The sequence below is a fragment of the Chiloscyllium plagiosum genome, unplaced genomic scaffold (genome assembly GCF_037043375.1).
Source record: "Chiloscyllium plagiosum isolate Xiang-an unplaced genomic scaffold, Cpla_swu_hap1 HiC_scaffold_15, whole genome shotgun sequence".
NCBI classification, from domain to species: Eukaryota; Metazoa; Chordata; class Chondrichthyes; order Orectolobiformes; family Hemiscylliidae; genus Chiloscyllium; species Chiloscyllium plagiosum.
Window position 1 is genome coordinate 32801753 of NW_028270153.1, and position 22345 is coordinate 32824097.

At 37.1% G+C, this 22345-nt stretch overlaps 1 protein-coding gene across 1 annotated transcript; it reads left to right on the forward strand.

Annotated features, from left to right (window-relative positions):
- Nucleotides 1-1262: 1262 nt before the first annotated feature.
- LOC122560151 (protein-L-isoaspartate O-methyltransferase domain-containing protein 2-like) lies at nt 1263-18095 on the forward strand. Its single transcript, XM_043710458.2, has 6 exons — nt 1263-1373; nt 5361-5692; nt 6977-7079; nt 8275-8446; nt 10337-10460; nt 17057-18095. The coding sequence occupies exons 2-6, from the start codon at nt 5386-5388 to the stop codon at nt 17437-17439; spliced, it is 1089 nt and encodes a 362-aa protein (XP_043566393.1). The 5' UTR covers nt 1263-1373; nt 5361-5385; the 3' UTR covers nt 17440-18095.
- The last annotated feature ends 4250 nt before the right edge of the window (nt 18096-22345 follow it).

Consider the following 22345-nt stretch of genomic DNA (forward strand, 5'->3'; position numbering starts at 1 on the left):
CCCCACCTTGTCTCAGTCAAATCCATCTAATTCAGCACCGCCTTCCTAACCTGCAATCTTCTTCTTGACCTCTCCGCCCCCACCCCAGTCTGACCTATCACCCTCACCTTGACCTCTTTCCACCTATCACATTTCCGACGCCCCTCCCCCAAGTCCCTCCTCCCTACCTTTTATCTTAGCCCGCTGGACAAACTTTCCTCATTCCTGAAGAAGGGCTTATGCCCGAAACGTTGATTCTCCTGTTCCCTGGATGCTGCCTGACCTGCTGCGCTTTTCCAGCAACACATTTTCAGCTTGGATGTAAAAGTGCCAAATCAGTTGGTTTCTGGTGGACTGGGAGATAGAAGAATAAAGCAGGATGAATAGCATGGACACCCTGCAGATTCACTTGAAGAAGTGCAGTATGGTTATTGGCTCTTCAGGAAATCACTGACACTTGATATAAGACAAAGGTGCACTGAAATAAGAATTGCTGTGAAGGATTTGTGCCAGAATGTACACAAGCTGTGAAAGCAGCAAGAAAAGCAACATAGGATCAGTGGGAACACTTCCCAGAAATGTAATTTGAAGCTTGTGCCCGACAATATCTGTTTCAGTGCGACTTGAACGGTCATCTGTACATAAAACTACAGTAAATTTATATCCCCTTTACTGTCTTGGTAGATTCACAATCTGGGTTTTTACTTTTTTTTAACTTTCTGATTTATAGAAAACATATCAATGACATAAGCTCGTAAAGTCAGGCTATTAGATGACATAACCAGCACCGTTATAGTCAAAATTTTAAAAACTCGAAAAGTAGTTAATCAATACCCTGTGTTCACGTATTAAAGAGCCTTCAGAATTTCAGAACACCATTCACAAACATTAGTAAAAGCCCCAAAGTCCCTTAAAAGTAAGAAACCATCCTTTCTATGTTAATAGCATTAAATATTTTTTAAAAATAAAATGGGAAATAGTTATGGTACTGAAATAATCCTCCAAGTGAAATTGTTTTCAATATCTGACAACTTTGCTGGGTTGGAAAGTTTTGGGGCACTTCAGAATGAAAAAGCTCCTCAGAAGGGTACTAGACCCGAAACGTTAACTTTGCTTTGTATGAATAGATGCTGCCAAACCTACTGAGTATCCCCAGCAAATTCTGATTTCCAGCATCTGCAGTTCTTTGGAGTTTTTGGGACACTTCAGGTCATTTCGCCTCCATTTCGCCTCCTAGTGGCCGTAGGGCACAGGCGGTGCTCATTTGCATCTGATTTGCATGTGTCTGACGCACATCCGCCGTCGTCACCGCTCAGTGTTTACATGGTGAAGTGGAACTGAGTGCTGAACGGCAGTTTGACAAAAAAAAGAGGCCAGACACACAGCGCGACTCGGTAAGCGTGAGCCTGTGCTTGTCTTCTGCTCAGCAAACGCGATGCGACACGAAGAGTAAATTGAGATTAAAAAATTTAAACGCCTAACGGCTCCCGGGGAATTGTCGTTGCGGCGGCGGCGGCCGCGGCCCCGGTTGTAGCGACTGGCTCGAGACAAGCGAGGCACAGCGCCACCGACAGGCCAGACAGAGAATAGCGGCTAGTCCCGCAACAACAACTTCCCATCGTGTTGACAATGACCATGGGGTTAAAATCATCAACAAACTGTGTCAAACAGCAAAAGGCCAAATCCCATCCTGATTGGAGGGAGATCAGGAGGGGTTTCTTACACCCATTGGTGCACTTGTAGGCATCTGAGCTATGTGGAAAAGTTGATCTGCTTGGTGTTGGTTCCCTTAAGAATTCTTAAAGGAATGGTTAAATTGACGTCAGTAATATATTTGAGATTGCAACAAATTTTTGACCATGGAGTCAAGTTCAGAAGAAGGAAAGTGCGTGGGTAATTTAGCTTTAGCCATTTCTCCTACATGGTACTGAATGTGGGGTGAGCCAGTCACTGGTTTTATGTGACCTTAAAGGAGATAACCATTTGAGAACATGAATGGTTCAAAATATTGTTTAGGGACTGATTGAATGGACTGCAAAATCTATTCAGCTCCTGTACGTCCTTATGTTGTGCAATGTCAGATGTTTGAACTTGGCACATGTAATTTTCATACATAGCCTTATCGTTCAAGAAAGGGTAAGAGAAAGAAACCAACACTTCTAAAAGAATGAATAGTTTTATAGCGACTCATGTATTAAACTTAGAATTCCAGTTGTATGGTTTTAACAGCTGACATGAAGTTTTTATTCTTTAATACTAATACTAATACTGAACATTATTCTGGTCCAAGTATTTATTTGTACAAAGCATTATATGGTGAAAGTAAACCACTATGTTGAGGCTTACACATGTCAAGGTCAGAGTGGTTTTAAAGTTGCTGAAATGTACATTCTAGTACATAGTTGCAAACCTAGGCAAAATGGAATCAACAGAATTCAAGCCTGTTTGTTTTCACATAATATACTGTTCAACTGTTATAATGCTGTGTTTGTTTGAGAAAGGCAAGATTTTGAAATGCGTAACTGAAAGACATTTAGTAATTTCAGAAGAGTAGAGTTGTTTAAATACTTTGTGTTGGTGACTAAATTGTTTGTCAGTTAACTGATAAAAGCTTTCTCTGAGTGACCTTTTCCTGCCAGTCACAGTGGAACTTGTTTATGTACTCAATGTTTCATTGTGATAGGAGAGATCATTAGCTTTTGGACACTTAGCGCATTGTTGAGTGTATCTGATCTTAATTCACATCTTAATAAATGTGAAAATGCAAACACAAATGGATGTTTGATGGCCTTTGTGCAGGTAAATAAATTGTGATTGAGCCAATCTTATGTATCCTCCAGCAGCCATTTAGAGAAATACACTAACAAAGGTTTGGAGCGTACTTACTTACTTAAGTTTCAGGTACATAATGATGTTGAGATGTGATGGTGGGGGAGAAGGGAGGGAGAGACATGAATTGTTTTCTACTTCGATAATAAATAATCTTGTAAATTACAAAACCAATTAAAATGTGCAACATTAGCAAGCATTTAAATCAGCTTAACAATAGAATTATCCGATCATTAAGTTTCAAATATTTGCTTCCAACTGATTTGAAAGTTCCTAAAAGTTTGGCAATTCTGTCCACTTGCTGAATATAACCACATAATTTTTTTTGTCATAGCCCTGATGTGATTCTTTACTATTTGTTCCCAAGTCCCAACTACTTTGCAAATTGTCTTGGCAGTTTTATGTCATGTTTTGGCAGGCACAAATGAAAGTAGGTATAAATATTTGAGTTCTGTGTAAAGAGACCATCCACTGGTTTGGGTTATCTTGGGTTATCCTGTTGTTAAAAGCCACCTAATTGATTTTTTTCCTCAAAAATGCTGTTATTTTATTTTTATATCCCGTAATTCAACCGTAACAATAAGCAAGCTTCTGTGTGAATGAGTTGTCTTAAAATAATTATAAGAAATAATGCAGAAATACTGCATAAATTAACTAAAATTAATGCAATATGCGTATGTTATTCTCACAACAATATGACAGATGAGATAGGTTGCTGGTACGGAAAGAAAATGTAGGAACTAAGGCAGGATATCCAAGTGAAATGGCGTGATGAAGTGAACAGACCTATTCTAATGAATAAGCTTAGATAGGCACTGTGTCATATGGCCAAAACAATTGACATGTCTGGAAAGTGATGGACTGATTTTCAGTTGGAAAGGAGCTACAATAAATATGGTCAGAATGCATGTGACAAGAACCTGACCTTGAATGGAAGAGTCACAGTGAACGTGTACAAGAGGTGGAGGAAGGAAGATCGCTGAGGTTGCATCTTGTCATCTATGGCTAGCCTGATATGACTGACTAGAAACAATCTAAACAAATGTTACAAAAGGAGTGTTTTAGCCTTTGAATGTCTATTTTTAGGCAACAAAGAACTTCTGTTTTTAATTTTTCCCTCCTGTCTCTTGAAGGGAACTCATTGTTGGTATTGTCTCACAAGCACATTCAAATATGAACTGAAGCAGCCAGTATTGGTAGGCATTTGCCTGCGAAAGGGATCATAGATTAGCCTAATCCTGTTGAACACTCACACAAATGTCCAGTTGGGGTAAGAGCTACAGTTCCAAGCAAATTATCTCTCATTTTCTAAAGCTGGCTGACTCTGTCTATAGTAGGACTGAACCCAAGATCCTCTGAATTTTTTTCATGCAGTGTTACTGGATTAAGTCGTGCTCTTGTTTGTTAGATTATCAAGGCAGCAGAAATTATACTTTGAGGTAATTTATCTGCTTCTATAAGTACCAGTCAAAACATCAAATCAAATATAATAGACCAGGGACATAATTTATTAAACTGTAAGAATGATACTTGCCTATTTAGGTTAATGCAGATTCTGTGGTTAAAATTAAAAGCTACAGTAAAATAAAGTTACCACACTAATAGCTATAGGAATTAGGTAATGCGATGAATGATGGAATTCTGAGTCCATAGAAATGGTTTTCTGATGCTGACAGCTGATTAAATACTACATTGTAAGTTATCAGTCTGTTTTTACAGCTATCACTGCGTGTATTTTATGAACATTAAGTAGTTAGGGAAAAGTTTGCATTTCAAAATTACTTGCTAATACTTGTTTAAAAACCTGTTTACATGTTCATTAAGTAATTTTAAAACTGCAGTACCCAAACATATAAAACCATTTTTCTAGCTACCATCAGTTCTGAGAAAGGGTCTCTCGACCTGAAACATTAACTCTGATCTGTCTCCACAGATGCTGAGCTTTTCCAACAATTTCTGTTTTTCTGTCCAAAATATGTGTTTTTTTTAATGGACAAAAGCAAACATTCTGGGATATTTCTTAACACTCCAATAGGTTTCCACTTCTGTCAGCATTTTTAAGACACGCAGTGGCGCTACGTTTCAATTTGTTGGCAGTCAACTGTATGTTGAACATAATGTAGTGAAATCAGTCTCACAAGAATCATGTATAGAAGCTGCAATGAAGGGATCATTATAAACTGGAAAATTTGATAATATGAATTTTAAATTGGCATAGTAGATAATTTACTGTAGCTAAGGATTTTCACCTGCTTGCCACCATGTTGCTTTACAAGAGTACAAATTAGAATGTTTCATGTGTTACAGAAACATCCACATATACTTCTCATAAAAAGAATGTGCAGAGATTTTAATTCATACAAATATAACTTTCTACAATTTGGTGGGACCTGAAGACTGTATTAGCAAATGTCAATTTGAATTTTGTTTTATTTATGTAAAGGTTAATGCTTTTGGAAATGCAATGCACAACGTCCGTGTGATGTCCTATCAAACAACAATGAGATGCTGTTCCTTTGTCTTATGGAATATCTAATCTTTTTTAACTTTAGTGTATAATTCCAGCAGTTCAAAAAGATGGGAGGTGCTGTGAGTGCTGGTGAAGACAATGATGATTTAATTGACAATCTAAAAGAAGCACATTACATCCGAACAGAAGTGGTAGAGCAAGCTTTCCGAGCCATAGATCGTGCTGATTATTACTTGGAAATTTACAAAGATAATGCCTATAAAGACTTGGCGTGGAAAAATGGTAACATCCATTTGTCCGCACCCTGCATTTATTCTGAGGTAATGGAAGCACTGGACCTACAGCCTGGATTGTCCTTCTTGAACCTTGGAAGTGGCACTGGCTATTTGAGTACGATGGTTGGCTTAATTTTAGGTGAGCTGATAAATAACGTGAAATTGACTTAAGATTCCATGAAGTACAGTGACATCTCTTGAAAGCTATGTGTAGTATTTTAAAAAAACATACTGTAGATTATGGTAATCTGATACACATAAGGGGAACAAATGGGCAGTTTATAGATACCATCATTACTGTATCTGCTTTTACAGCCGACATAAACCCAAGTTCATTCAGAGCTCTGCAACGATGCTAACTTACATTGAGTTTTATTCATCCATCACCTTTGTGTTCGTCCAGCAATACCTTGATTTTAATATTATCCTCCTTTTGATTTTAAATGTCTCTATGGCAACAGCCACTCTCTAGCTCTGTTACCTCCACCAGCCCTACAACATTCTAATGTCTCTGTGTTTCTCCAAATTTGCCACTTTTATTTCACTCACCATAATCCTTCCAATGTTAGCAGCTATGCCTTCAGCTACCTCTGCCCTAAACATTGGAATCCCCCTTCTAGATTTCTACGTGAAATCTTCTTTTAATACCCTGTTTAACTAACCTCTTTGATTAATCCTTTGGTCATCCAGCATGTTATCTCCTTATGTGGCTAAGTCAGATTTTGTTTGGTAACGTTCCTTGAAATGCCTTGAATTTTTGCTATGTTAATGATGCTCTGCAAATGTAAATTATTATTGTTGCTTTTGCCCTCAAGTATGTGGTGAATTTTAATTTTTGTACTGCTAAATTTAGGACTGTTGGTCCTGTGTAATGCAAGATGCTTGAGGCAAGACAGCAATGTTTAAATGAACTTGCTTAGAGCCATTACTTAGACATCATATCTGTATTATATGATAATTTTTATTGATTTCCTTATGCCCCTTGGATTTTTGTTTAACATCTAACCAAAAATACAATCCATATTAATTGTAATTAATACAATCCATAATAATGGATTAAATCACAAAATGTTACGTCATTGACTGCTGAATGTCAAAATGATTGTATCATGTCTGGTATGCAGGAATGTTGCAATCGTGCTTTAAGTGATATTATTTCTTTATTGTAAAGTTTATCACAGAAATCATTTGATTAATATAATTCATGTGTGCAATGTATTTTCTAGCTAACTTTTCCATATTAATATACCTATTTGAGTGTGACCTGTATCTTGGAATGAAATACATTTTTAAAACCAGCATGGCATTCGGAGGAATGCTAATAACTGCTTTTTTAACAAATAAACTCTATTAAATTTAAGTGCAAATTAGATTCCCTCTGCTGGCCTATTACTATCATTAACTGTTAAGTTTCTGCTTGCAGGCCCTTTTGGTGTAAATCATGGAATAGAGCTACATGTTGATGTTGTGGAGTATGCGAACCAAAAACTTGAGAACTTCATCAAGACAAGTGACAGTTTTGATAAGTGAGTACTCCAGATCTTGAGCTAAAGATTTGTAATTGAGTGGATGCTGAGGATGAAAGCATGATGTCTTCCAATCCAGGCAACATAATATCAACCTAAAGTTGTTTGATCTGAAGCAATTAAAATTTCACAAATATTGGTTAGAAACTGGCTGCTCCACACCATATTGAACTTATATATTATGTTTGAAACAATGTAGCAATTACAAAATATACTCATCCATGTCCTCCTGCCAACTTCTTGTCTCTGGTTTGTGCACTTGGTGTAATTTTGTTTCCATTTGTTCTTGGCATGTTGGCATTACTAGCTAATGAATACCCATCCTTATTTGCCCTTGAGAAGGTGGTAGTGGGGCGCTTTCTGAACTATTGCAGTCTTTGGAGTAGCGAGTTCTGTTTTTACAGAAATAGTCATAACGGTTCTTGGTGGCCATTGGAAATTTGCTACCTTGTTTTTGTAATTCATACATAAATTTATTGACTTTTCAGTGCAGCAATTTACAAACAAATCAATTTACTTTTGTGATGGTCATCCAGAGAACTAGCAAATCTGCATCTATTATCCATAGTACGGTATTTCATGTTATGTATAGATATAATTATCCCAGCATCATTATTCCTAGATTGAAATTTAAAAACTCCTTGTAGACTATCGAAGTACAAATCATCTTACAAAGGGAAATGCACCAATAAAATTGTGTCCTAATTTAAAATGTTGCTGGGAGGAAAACCAATTTGTTTATGTATCTTCCATCATATTTACATTGACTGTCTTAAATAATAATACTTGAAATCCTGTTTGTCACTTTCATCCAGGATCCTGCATTAAAGATCTGTGTACCCCATGATCTCTGTTTGTTTCAAAATGCTACTGTTTCAGGTTTCATCTTATTCTATGCACTTTTTCTAAAGTGATCCTCTTTTCATTTATTTTAACTGAATTTTGTTTGTTCTGCTTCTGACCCTCTAACTTTTATAAGTGACTTGTGTCTCCTGCATTCATACTGCCCATTTATACTCTTCTTACTTTTGTATCCTTTTGACCCTAGTGTAGTTGAACTTGTGTAAATCAGTTGTGCATGAATAAAAAGAAGTTGCAAGATATGACACGAGTTTATCTCATCAATCTGAGGAATATTCATTTATTGTAGTGTCAAATGAAGTTCACACATCTGATGTGATGTCATAAATTTTAGGTTTGAATTCTGCGAGCCATCCTTTGTAGTGGGAAACTGTTTAGAGATTGCTTCAGATAGTCATCAGTATGATCGAGTCTACTGTGGGGCAGGAGTTCAGAAAGATCATGAAGAGTATATGAGAAACTTGATTAAAGTTGGTGGAATCCTTGTCATGCCATTGGAAGAGAAGGTAAGTTTAAAGCAGAAATATGAAAGTAATGTTATGCTTTTGCAGTGAAAATGATCATGTTCAATCATGTCATCTTGCATATGGTCTACACCCTTCAAATTGATCATGGACAAAGCTAGTTACTCCATTTTATCCTCACACATCACATTCTTACAATCCCATTTCCTTAAGCAATCACTCCTGGAGAAAAACATTTCTTGCCCTTCAATTTACAACCCCCCTTACAAAGACACTTTGAAACTCCCAATTTGCTAAAATATTTGGCCCTCCATTCTTCACAATACTTTACAACTGTCAATGTCAGTCACTCCTTCATTTTGCCCTTATTTTGTCCAATCAGATTGCTTCTTTGATAAGGCCCATTTTAACATACAAGTTCAAGGAATGAAGATTTGAAAGTATCTGACATACAACTGGTTTAAGCATTCAGATCTAACTGGACAGTAACAAGCACTCTCAGACTTTATCCTTTCCCAAAACTTCTTAGTACTTTCTGTGATCCTGGATTTCAATGAGAGCTATGGCTTGTTTTCTTCACTCTAAACCATATTCTTAAACTCCACTCTTGTTCCCTTTATCTTCATCTTCAAAAGAATATGGAGGAGCTCATGACCTCCTTTCTGAATAAAATTTTGTGGCCTTGCTACACCCCTGCTCCACCAAACCAAACTTCCCTCAAACTTCTTCTTTCCCTAGTCTTGAACTTGTTGTGTTCTCTTGTTTCTTTCGAATCTCCCTCATTTGTTTTCTAACTTCATCTTGCTCGTGAGGTCCACTTCCTTTTCTTTTGATCATATTCCCACCTAACAGCTTCCTAATCTATCCTTTTTAGAGGTATGTAATTGTATTTTCCAGTGCACACAAGTATCCTGACTTTGTAAAATTATTCCTAGGAGTAATCAAGAAATAGTGATCAAGTGACATGAACTTTGAGTTTTGATATGCTAACAGCATAGAAGTCTATGTCAAACAAACTTCTACTGAAATAAATGATTTACTTCAGTGAAGTGTTCTCTGTGGTAAAATAATAATTATAATGAAACTGAGTTGACATGAACCAGTTGGCCAGTGTTTTCTTTCCTGGAATTTGGGTGAGTGCAACATGTTTACTGAAGTAGTAGTCCAGCGAACATGGGACAAAACATTGTTAAAAATGATCTGTAGAATATGCTGGATAACTCTAAACTCTCATGACTGATTTTTACAGGGACTATCACCAAAAGCAGAAGAACTAGTACTGAAGTGTTATTGGACTTGAAATGTTAACTATTTTTCTCTAAACAGATGCTACCAGCCCTGTTTCTCCAGCACTCTGTTTTTGTTTCAGAATCCCAGCATCCTCAGTTATTAGTGTTTATTACTGTGTTCATTTTTTGTGTGACATCTTGCTGGATGAAAATTGCCTGCTGCTTCTGTCTGTGTAGTCACATGAATTGAACTTTAAAAGTTTTTTTGGGTTTTGAAGTATTTGCTTCAGATGCTGTATCTTTTTGACCGTGTCTATTGCACTACATAACATTACAACTATCTAGTTGCCACATAGTTATGCTGAGTCTGTTGCATTGTATTCTTGTTGATGTACATATTATAAATATTTTGTATTAGTCATGTTTTTACAGCATTTTAAAAGTTTTTAGTTTGGTGCCCCCAGTCAAATACTGTATATCAGTGTTGCAATTTTTTTGAAAGTTGTTCCCAGCATTGCGTTTTATCTCCCAGCGCGTGACCTACAGTTACCGAGGTGTTCAATCCTTTAGTAAAAGTTAGCAACAGTGTATGTATAGATTTTTCTTTTTAACCATGCGAATTTGTCACATTTTTTAAAAAAAATCTCTTGGTGATTGTTATTTCTACTTGTAATTTATTGTTTCTCTGAACTATTTTATGCAGCTAACTAAAATAACGCGTACAGGATTGAATACTTGGGAAACTGAAAAAATCTTGGCTGTCTCCTTTGCTCCGTTAATCCAACCCTGCAGCTTAGATGCTGGAAAAGTACGAACAGTCCAATTACGTAAGTTTTATGAGTATAATTAGTTTAACAGAGCTTAATGTACTTAATAAAAATTAAGTTTTTACCAAATGAGTGTGTTCACTAATCTTTCCAATTGCTTAACTATAAGCATATAATGGTGAATAACTAGTATTTTTATAAATCTATTTTGTAACCTTGGTAAACTGTACATATTTTCATAATTTTGGTGCTCATGTGTCAGAGTCTTTGCATCATAATGAATCTCAAATCTGTTAATACATAATATTTTTCTACGTTTGAGACTTGCTGATTACATGCCTATCTTATATGTGTATATTTTTGTGGGCTTGCAGACCTTTTCATTCTGATTAACTTGGGAATATACTGACTCTTCAGTGCCTATATAGTTGGAAAATACTTGGAGTTTTACAGCAACAGTAGTGAGATTAAACTTTATAGAGAATTTATTATATTAGCCATAGCTTAAAGTACAGTAATCAAGTTTATCATGGTGACATAATTCCTTTCAAAAAATGGAACTATATTTTTGGTACTGCTACATATAGCTCCTGATTGATCATTAGTCCTTTTAGGTTTTTTCTTCCTTCTAAATTTGTTTTAAAATGTAACTTGTATTTATTTATACTTTTCTTCTTGGTTTTACTGCATTAATTGCAAGACTAGGATATAAGTTATGAAAACAGAAATTGCTGGTGAAACTCAGCAGGTCTCACAGCATCTGTGATTCTTCATCAGAAAAGCAACAATTCCTATTTTTTGTTTCAGATGTTCAGCATCCACAATTCTTTGTTTTATTACACTCATTAAAATTGTCTGATTTATGAACATGTTTATGGTTTGTATAGACTTGCAAAATAAAAGATATGCAGTGAGAAAGATTATCTTTCTTCTGAATTACCAAGTTTTCCTTTTATGAAATAAGCTTCATAGTTCTCTTTTTCTTGACATTGTTTTATAACCTGGTATTCTTTAAAATCTTCAGCCCTTAAAGATAGATGCTATTTGTGCCTCTGTAAGATATTATGAAATGAGATAAAAGGTCCTGAAATTATGTCATGGAATGCTAATGTGTGAATATTGAACCAGTTGTTTTGAAATTATTTTCTCCACTGTGTTAATTACAGTATTACTTTAAATTAATTAAAACTTCTGCATTGACAGATTTCAATCAAATGTATTAAGTGTATTTGCGAGATTGTAAGCCATGGCCCCCTTTAAGTGTCTAATTACAAAATCTTGCAAAGTGCATCCTGTAGCCACCAGTGATGGCAGAGTCGTAGTTTAAGGACATAAGAAATTGGTTTCTATAACTTTCATCCATTTGAAGTAGTAAGACAGAGCAGAAATTCCCAAGTATCATTTCTTGATGTGTATTGAGTTAAAGGATCTTAGCTGGTTAAATACACAAGTAGTTTCCACACTGGAAGGAACTAATCCATCAGAATTCTAGCCCTGATCACTGCTCGGAAACTTCTGGTATGAGTGCACATTTGTGGGAATCAAGTAATAAGAAAGTCAGGATTAGCTGTGATTTTTATAACTTATTCATGGATATTCCCTTTTAATAGTCTGTCAACACTGGCTGGTACATGAATAATTGATATTTGAATGGCTGTCCTATAGGATGCCTGGTTTGTGCAGAAGCTTGTCTCAATAGATTTAAGATCCAACATTCAGGAGTGAGCGGACAATTTTTGTTGCATAGAAAGAAAAAAAATTAATGTTTCATCCTTTGTCCTCTCCTGAATAGGTAGAGACTTGTTGGAGTTTGGTTTTGAGAACATGAGCAAATTTTACCAAAGCAATAATTTTTTTAGATGCTGCTCAACCTGCTGTGTATTTCTTAAAGTCTGCAGTATTTTGTGAATTTTACCTTGAAAAGTGTCACAGTGGTGCACAGTCTTGGCTTGACACCCTTTTTCTTCTTTGGCCTAGAGGTGCAAAACTGAATTATAATGATTGATATGAATGTTCAAGGTCGACACTCTTAACAGTATTCTTAGAATCAAATTGGGATTTCTGGTCTCAGTAACTTAGTACTTCATGAAGCATTACCTTTAGTCATTAATCTACCAAGGAATGAGAATTTTCTAAAAGAAATGTAATGGAGAAAAAAAACTTTAAGTGCTTGCTTTTTATTAAACAGGACACTGGAGTTGAGAGAAATAGAGGCCTTGGTTAAATCACTCCCAGGTTTCAGACCTTGGTAGCAATTTTCTGAGATACCATCAAGCAGAAATCAGGTGTTTCTCCAATAGAATCAGGTGAGGTGACCTGTCAAAAATGCTGTCATGCCTCCATGTTTCCAGCGTCAATAGAAGATTCTTCGAGCTACTTGTGTTGGAAGCCACAAGATCTGCACAAGTTCAGATAAGCGGAGAGAAAGGGTTGAGAGTCCACATAAGTGTCATTAATTTGAAATCCAGCAGTAAATGTCAAACCTAAAAGAAATAGTATAATTTTGACATATTTAGTGTAAAGATGTTTATCAGTATCAGTCAGAAATTTTCATGGCAGTTGTTTCTTTAAATGTTGTCATCTAAATTTAAGCACTGTAGTTTTAACCCTCCATTTCCCACAATACCCCACAGTTCAGTGTTTATCAGTTGGTGAGCAAGAGAGACAAGAAACTGCTAATATCCAGAAAGTTGTTATACCTAGGCTCGTCTGATGGCTTTGTGTTGCTGCAGTGACACAACATTTATATAGCACCCCTTCATGTAAATAAGTTCCAAAGCGCTGCACAAAAAGGACAACAAGTCAAAGAAGGAGAAGTAATCAAAAAGAGAGTTAAAATTTGGATTTTATTAACATTCTTAAGAAGAAAGCAAAGTGTTGGTGCTTAGGAAGCAATATTCAGAAGATTTGACCTCTGCAGGACTTTGGGCTGAAGGACAGCAGAATTTGGGATAAATTAGGCTATTTGAAGTGATTTTAAACATAACAACAAAAAAGTTAAATTTGAGGAGTTGTGAAAAGGAGAGGGACTGGAAGTGGGAACCTATGAGCAAGGGCCAGAGCGATAGATGAGTCAAGGATTCATCAAAAGAAAGATTTTAAAAACCATGCCTACAATAGCATTCTGTGGCAAAATAATCAGATTGTTGTATTTTTCTTTGTGATCTGAAAAGAGTTTTCGAACCAAAGGGTGAAAAAAGCTATTTTTCAGTTATTGAGAACTTAATGTTCCAGGATACAAATGCTACAGGGAGGACAAAAAGGGAGGCAAGAAAGGAGGGGGAATAGCGTTTTTGATAAGGGATAGCATTACAGCTGTAGTGAGGGAGGATATTCCCGGAAATACGTTCAGGGAAGTTATTTGGGTGGAACTGAGAAATAAGAAAGGGATGATCATCTTAATGGGATTGTATTATAGTACCCCTAATAGTCAGCAGGAAATTGAGAAACAAGTTTGTAAGGAGACTTTAGTTATCTGTAAGAATAATAGGGTGGTTATGGTAGGGGATTTTATGTGGATGTACCTACTAGAGACAGTTCAAAACCTGACCTACTCTTGGGAAATAAGGTAGGGGAGGTGACTGAGGTGTCAGTGGGGGGGCATTTTGGGGCCAACATCCATAATTCTATTAGTTTTAAAATAGTGATAGAAAAGGATAGACCAGATCTAAAAGTTGAAGTTCTAAATTGGAGGAAGGCTAATTTTGACGGTATTAGGCAAGAACTTTCAAAAGCTGATTGGGGGCAGATGTTCCCAGGTAAAGGGACGGCTGGAAAATGGGAAGCCTTCAGAAATGAGATAATGACATTCCAGAGTCGGTATACTCTTGTTATGGTGAAAGGAAAGGGAGGTAGGTGTTGGGAATGCTGGAAGACAAAAGAAATTGAGGGTTTGCTTCAGAAAAATAAGGAAGCATATGTCAGGTATAGACAAGCTAGATCAAGTGAATCCTTAGAAGAGTATAAAGGCAGTAGGAGTATACTTAAGAGGGAAATCAGAAGGGCAAAAAGGGGACATGAGATATCTTTGCCAAATCGAGTCTAGGAGAATCCAAAGGGATTTACAAATACATTTAAGGACAAAAGGGTATCTAGGAAGAGAATAGGGCCCCTCAAAGATCAGCAAGGCGGCCTTTGTGTGGAGCCACAGGAGATGGAGGAGACACTAAATGAGTATTTTGTATCAGTGTATACTATGGAAAAGGACATGGAAGATATAGAATGTAGGGAAATAGATGGTGACATCTTGAAAAATGTCCATATTACAGAGGAGGAAGTGCTGGGTGTCAGTGGATAAATCCCCAGGACCTGATCAGGTGTGCCCTAGAACTCTGTGGGAAGCTAGGGAAGTGATTGCTGGGCCCCTTGCTGAGATAGCTACAGATGAGGTGCCAGAAGACTGGAGGTTGGCTAACGTAGTGTCATTATTTAAGAAAGGTGGTAAGGACACGCCAGAGAACTATAGACCAATGAGGCTGACGTCAGTGGTGGGCAAGTTGTTGGAGTGAATCCTGAGGGATATCATGTACATGTGTTTGGAAAGGCAAGAACTGATTAGGGATTGTCAATATGGCTTTATGTGCGGGAAATCATGTTTCACAAACTTGATTGAGTTTTTTGAAGAAATAACTTAGAGGATTGATGAGGGCAGAGTGGTGGACGTGTTCTGTATGGACTTCAGTAAGGCTTTCGACAAGGTTCCTCATGGGAAACTGGTTAGCAAGGTTGGATCTCATGGAATCCATGGAGAACTAGCCATTTGGATACAGAACTGACTCAGGTGGAAGACAGAGGATGGTGGTGGAGGGTTGTTTTTCAGACTGGAGGCCTGTGACCAGTGGAGTGCCACAAGATCTGTGCTGGATCCACTACTTTTCGTCATCTATATAAATGGATGTGAGCATACGAGGTATAGTTAGTAAGTTTGCAAAAGACACCAAAATTGGAGGTGTAGTGGACAGCGAAGAAGGTTACCTCAGATTAAAATGGGATCTTGATCAGATGGGCCAATGGGGTGAGGAGTGGCAGATGGAGTTTTAGTTTGGATAAATGTGAGGTGCTGCATTTTGGGAAAGCAGTTCTTAGCAGGATTTATACACTTAATGGTAAGGTCCTAGGGAGTGTTGCTGAACAAAGAGACCTTGGAGTGCAGGTTCATAGCTACTTGAAAGTAGAGTCACAGATAGATAGATAGTGAAAAAGACGTTTGGTATGCTTTCCTTTATTGGTCAGAGTATTGAATGTAGGAGTCACGTTGCGGCTGTACAGGACATTGATTAGGGAACTTTTGGAATATTGTGTGCAATTCTGGTCTCCTTCCTATTGGAAGGATGTTGTGAAACTTGAAAAACGATTTACAAAGATGTTGCCAGGGTTAGAGGATTTGAGCTAAAGGGAGAGATTGAATATGCTGGGGCTGTTTTCCCTTGAGTGTCGGACACTGAGGGATCACCTTATAGAGGTTTATAAACTCATCAGGGGCATGGATAGGATAAACAGACAAAGTCTTTTCCCTGGGGTGGGGGAGTCCAGAACTAGAGGGCATAGGTTTAGAGTGAGAGGGGAAATTATAAAAGAGACCTAAGGGGCAACCTTTTCACACAGAGGGTGGTACGTGTATGGAATGTACTGCCAGAGGAAGTGGTGGAGGCTGGTACAATTGCAACATTTAAAAGATATCTGGATGGGTATATGAATAGGAAGTGTTTGGAGGGATATGGGCCGGGTGCTGGCAGGTGGGACTAGAGTGGGTTGGGATATCTGATTGGCATGGACGAGTTGGACCGAAGGGTCTGTTTCCATGCTATACATCTCTATGACTCTAAGAAATTGCTTTTCAGAGTGCTGAATTGAGGAACGCGGCTTTTATGCATCATTAGCCTGCAATTTCTTCTTGTCTCATTCCTTTGTTTCTCCACTTGTTATTTAGAATCCTTTGTGGCTATTTGCAGTTCTTATCTAACCAGTCTTGAGCTTCTACTTTTAAAGAATAGGTTTCCTATATTTGTGTTACAGAGAATAACATTATGGATTAGTTCACAGGAGGTCATATGGTTCTCTGAAAAGCAAAACTTAGATCCATTAACCTACAATTTACTTAATACTCCTTTAACTTTTTCTATTTCAAATATTTATCCATTTCTATTATAAAACTAAATGATAACTCTTTTCTGGTAGAGAATTTCCTTATCCTGATGATCATCTGTAGAAAAATAATTTTCTGAATTTGCTCCATTGTTGTGCTAGTCTTCAACCTTACATTCATTGAGTTGCCAATGAGTTGTTAACAGAGGAAATAGTTTTCCTTGACACACTTCATTGAAGCTCCTCAATTTTGAGCATCATTATTAGATTCTGGATTTTTAAAAACGTTTGCTTCTGCCTCAAAAAAATGTTCAGAGCTATCTTAGTTTAAAGCTTAATTTCAGGCTTCTTGCGCATTTCATCAATGCAATGTTAATTCTTGACATTGAGTAGATAAATTGTTAATTTCCTCTCTAATCCCGTCATGTTATCTATCGTTATTATTATTGTTTGGTAAAAAATTCTGTGAATTGAATATACTAATGCAACATTTGTAAAGTTCTTGCTGTATACTAGTTTACATTGTGTAAAAAATAGTCTTGTGCATTACTTGTAAATTTGTGGTTCCACAGCTTCAGTTAGCATTGGAACTCTCCAAGACTTAACTCGGATCTGCATTCGGCGGACTCTTAAAAATACAATAAATCAGGACAAGTCAAATGGTGGTGTTCCTCCAAAGGCTGTTTCCAGATTTAAAAGGAGACGGATTCGAAGGCGGCGGATGGATGCAATTGTCCTTGTTGACAAGCAGGTTTTTGCAAGTCGAATTTCAAATCCTTTTGATAACAACAATAATAATGGTGAGGACATGGAAGATGTTAGGAGAGATGATGATGAAAAGGAGTACAACGACTTTAAACCTGATCCTCCATTAAATCTGCTTCGAGAAAAAATTCTCAGTTTGCCTTTACCTGAGCCATTAAAATTGTACCTACTGTATTACAGAGATAAATAAGTCTTGCAAATGACTGCTAGTAATAACTGTAATATATTGCACATAAGCTAAAGTTTGAAGAACATAGGGGGACATATACTGCAATGAAAAAAAGTGAGCACTTTTTCAGACTTGGTTGATTAGCAATTTACTTTTAATAGTTTATTACTAACTAGTCTAGTTTCTCCCATTTTAAAAATGCTCTGGCATTATCCCTGTAAAGAATTTTTGAAACTTTATGCTTGGCTATGCTGTACATTACTGCATCATTTATGGCAAGCACTTCTTTAAGAAACAATATACGAGATGATTAGAAAAATGTAAAATCATTATCCCTGTAAAACTGTTTTCAGTGGCTTGTATCTCCTCCGTATAATGAAATATTGTAATTTGTAATAACTTAGTTCAATATTTAATACTGTTTAGTTTAAAGATGGTAAATTTTAAGCACAGCTCTGTGCTTTATATGCCAAAATTGTTTTTTTTGTAAAGCAATTGTTAAGATGTAACTTTAGAGAATCTTTTCAGATTAGCTTCTTAATTTAAAAGTTTTTGAAAATAACATTAGTTACTGCTCTGATATTTTCATATTTTTGCAGATTGCTTAGTAGATGAACAGATGTAAGCAAGTACTTGTTCAGACATTTCTCTGCAATAAATAAAACAATAAAGATTGATACATAGACAAGCCTTTGTCTCATTAAAACTTCCAAAGTGCACACTTAGAACCAGGAGTGTGCAATTTTATTATGAACATTTACAAGTTATTTACACCATGTCTTGAAACTATTACATTCATACTGCTAATATGTCCTGGATCTTATGGCTGTTTGGAAATGCTTCTTAGTTCTGTTGCCCCATTGATAAAGTCACAGATCAAATTATTAGTCTTCAATACTTGACATGTACATGTAAGTTAGGAGGAACATTGATCTATGCTTTATATGCAGTTTTATTACTGAAGTAACTCCGAAGCGAGAATGTTTGGAGATGTCTACTTTAGAGTTTATTTTGCTCCATCTTTGCTGATTTTTTTTGTTCTTTTTTGATCAAAGCTACTGCAGAAATTTGTATAGGAACTGAGACAGATTCCTGTCATATAAACAAAGTGCTGTAAAAACTCAGGTCTGGTAGCATATGTAGAAAGAGAAGCAGAGTTAATGGTTTGAATTCAGTGACCCTTGAAGTCCAATCAATTGATCGACTTTGAGGGACCATAATATGTGAAGAATTAAAATGTAATTTCTATGGTTTGTGCAAGAGGTGCCTTCCATGACCTGTTGAATTACTTGCCATAGCAAAAAAAAGAGGTTTAATGGTTAAAAATGTTTTTTGACTAAGACAAATGTTTATTTCATATTGGCAACACAGTTGCAGCTTGTCAAAAGTCTGCCACAGTATGAGTACACAGTTAACATACATCCTACAATACTACTTCAGAGGCCAAAACTAAAATTAATCAAATTTCCTAAGCCTAGAAATTTGCTCCAAGTCAGCTATACATCCTTGTATGTGGAAGTTGTGCAATGCTGAACTTCTGTCATCGTTATGATTGAACAGAAGTTCTAGGCCAGGAATAGAGTTAGACAATTGCTTAAGTTCTGTAGAAATTACATTAGAGGAAAAATATTAGAGGCATAGAAAGAGTGCAGCAAAGATTGACCAAACTGATGAAAAATCGAAAGATCTACAGACTCTGGTAATGAGAAACAAAGACAGAAATTGCTGGAAAAACTCAACATGTCTGGCAGCAACTGCGGAGAGAAAGCAGAATTAACACTTTGTTTTGTTGCAACAGAGTGATTAACATAAAATTCCATGTAAAAATGATCACATTTACAATAGTTGGGTTTATAAAATTCTCAAAGGAAATCACTTTCTGCTAAAATATGGATGATGCTAATTATTTGTGTCAATACTGCATAAAATTTAGGTGAATGGTAGGGACATTACCAGTGTGGCACAAGAACCCACAGTGTTCATAAAGTTAGAGTCATTCAGCACGGAACAGAACCTTTGGCTCAACTCATCCATACTGACCAGGTTTCCTGAATGAGTCCGGTTTACTGCATCTGGTCCATATCCCTTTAAATTTTACGTATCCATGTACCTGTTCAAATGTTGTTTAAATGTTGTAATTGTACCTTCACCTACCACTTCCTCGGGCAATTTGTTTTATATACACACGACCCTCTGTATGAAAAAGTGCCTCTCAGAACCCTTTTAAATCTTTGCCCTCTCACCTTAAACCTATGCCCTATAGGTTTGGATTGCACTATTTTGGGGAAAAGTCTTTAGCCATTCACCTAATCTATGCCCCTCATTATTTTACAAACCTCTATAAGGTTATCCTTCAGCCTCCAGGAAAAAAAAGTTCAAGCCTATCCAGCCTCTCCTTTTCACTCAAACCCTTCAGTCTCAGTAACATCTTTGTAAATCTTTATTGCACCCTTTCCAGTTTAATAACATCCTTCCCAATGTAGGGCAACCAGTATTCTATGCAGTACTCCAAATGTAGACCCACCAATGCAGTAGCAGAAACATGACATCCCAGCTGCTATACTCAGTGCTCTGACTGATGAAGCCAAGCATGCCAAATGCCTTCTTCACCACCCTGGAAGAAAGACAAGGCTGCAGATGCTGGAGAGTCAGAGTCAAAAAGTGTGGCACTGGAACAGCACAGCATGTTAGGCAGTATCCAAATCTGCTTCTCAGATGCTGCCTGATGTGCTGAGCTTTTCCAGCGCCACACATATCGACTCTTCTTCACCACCCTGTCCACCTGTGACACCACTTTCAAGGAACTATGTACCTGCACCCCAAGATCACTCTTTGGTAACACCCCCTGGTGCCCTACCATTAACTAAGTAAGTCCTGTCTTATTAAAATGCAACACCTTGCACTTATCTAAATTAAACTCCAGCTGTAATTCCTCAGTCCCTTGATCAAGATCCTGTTGTATTCTTAGTGAAAATGCCATCTGTCAATTTGCCTCACTCCTGATATGCATTGAACAGCGTGAAGTAGCTGCACTAACCAGCCACAATCTTGTCCCTTTCATTCCAAATACGCTTTTAACCATGTGTGGTAAGTGTTAATTAATACCAGGCAAACTCTGGCAATAAAGAATATTTTACAAGTGCTTTTTAAAATTCTTTTGTGGGTATGTGGCTGGCCAGCATTTATTGTTCATTCCTAGTTGCCCTTCAGAAAGTGGTGGTGAGTTACCTTCTTGAACTACTGCAGTCCACTTGCTGTGGCTTGACCCACAATGCCTTTAGGGAGGAAATTCCAGGATTTTGACCTAATGACAGAGAAAGTATGGCAATATATTTTCAAGTCAGGATGGTGAGTGACTTGAAGGTGGTGGTGTTTCCATGTATATGCTGCTCTTGTCCTAGATGAAAGTGGTCATGTGTTTGGAAAGTGCTGTTTGAGGATCTTTGGTGAATTTCTGCAGTGCATTTTCAGGTTTTAATTATTAGGGATTTAAGTGTAAATGTTTTAACTTTTTTTTGGTTCTCTTTCTGTATTTGATTTGATATTGAATTTATTTACTCCAGCTTACACTGGGGTGGCACAGTGGCCAGCACTGCTGCCTCAAAGTGCCAGGGACTTGGGTTCGATTCCTACCTCAGGCGAGTGTCTGTGTGGAGTTTGCACATTCTCCCTGTGTCTGTGCAGGTTTCTTCCCACAATCCAAAGATGTGCAGGCCAGGTGAATTGGCTATGATAAATTGCCCATAGTGTTAGGGAATGGGTCTGGTTGGATAACTCTTTGGACTTGTTAGGCCGAAGGGCCTGTTTCCATACAATAGGGAATTGATTCTAATTACTTCCTTCTCTCTCCTTATGTTGTTTAATTCATATCTGATTCTTTAAGCAGGGGTGGCACAGTGGCTCAGTGGTTAGCATTGTTGTCTCACAGCACCAGGGACCTGGGTTTGATTCCAGTCTTGGGCGACTCTGTGTGGAGTTTGCACACTATGTCTGCATGGGTTTCCTCCCACAATCCAAAGAATTGCAGGGTAGGTGAATTGACCACGCTAAATTTCCCATAGTGTTCGGTGCATTTATCAGAGGGAAATGGGTCTGGGTGGATTACTCTTCGGAGAGTTGGTGTGGACTTGTTGGGCTGAAGGGCCTGTTTCCACACTGTAGGGAATCTAATCTAATTAACCGGTGCTTGTCCTGTTCATACCCAGTTTCCCTTCACTGCAACATTATTACCTCATAATTTCAGCGATTTGCCATTTAAATGATTTTTAAAAAGATGTAAATGTAAAATCGCAATACAAATTAATTATTAGATGTCTTATCTCAACAAATTAAACGGTGCAGTATTTCCTTTTTAAAAAAGAAATTTAACATTTTTTTGCAAGTTTTTACTACACTTTGCAGTGCTATGTGACTTCACCCCTGAGTGACCTGGCTCTAATTTTAAGATTGTACTTTGCAGCAGAGGAAGTAGTTTCTTTCTAACTGTCCTACCAACTCCTTTAATAGACTTAAGCATTTCAATTAGATCATCCAGTAGGTTATTTCTTTCGCCGTCTTGTCAAACATTTTTCATTTAACCAACTTACAAAAATCAGATTTCTCTTTACTGTATATGGTTTGAGAAATACAGGACAAAAAAAGATCCGAGGTAACGTCTTAACATCATGACTCTTATGTGCAAAACATGACTTCTAAAACCTGAAACGAATACACTGAAATTTTGATTTTTACAGATGCACATTTTCATTTTATTCAGTTCAGTGGGCCGTAGAGTCTGGAAAATTTAAATGGAGCAAGGATACTAAAAATAAACTAGTGAGATTTTTTTAAAAAATAGAATCTTTGTAGCCACTAGGCGGCTCCTTTACGTAAATTGAGATTGGGTTGTAATTTACAAACACGAAGTTGTTGAAATCGAGCAAATTGA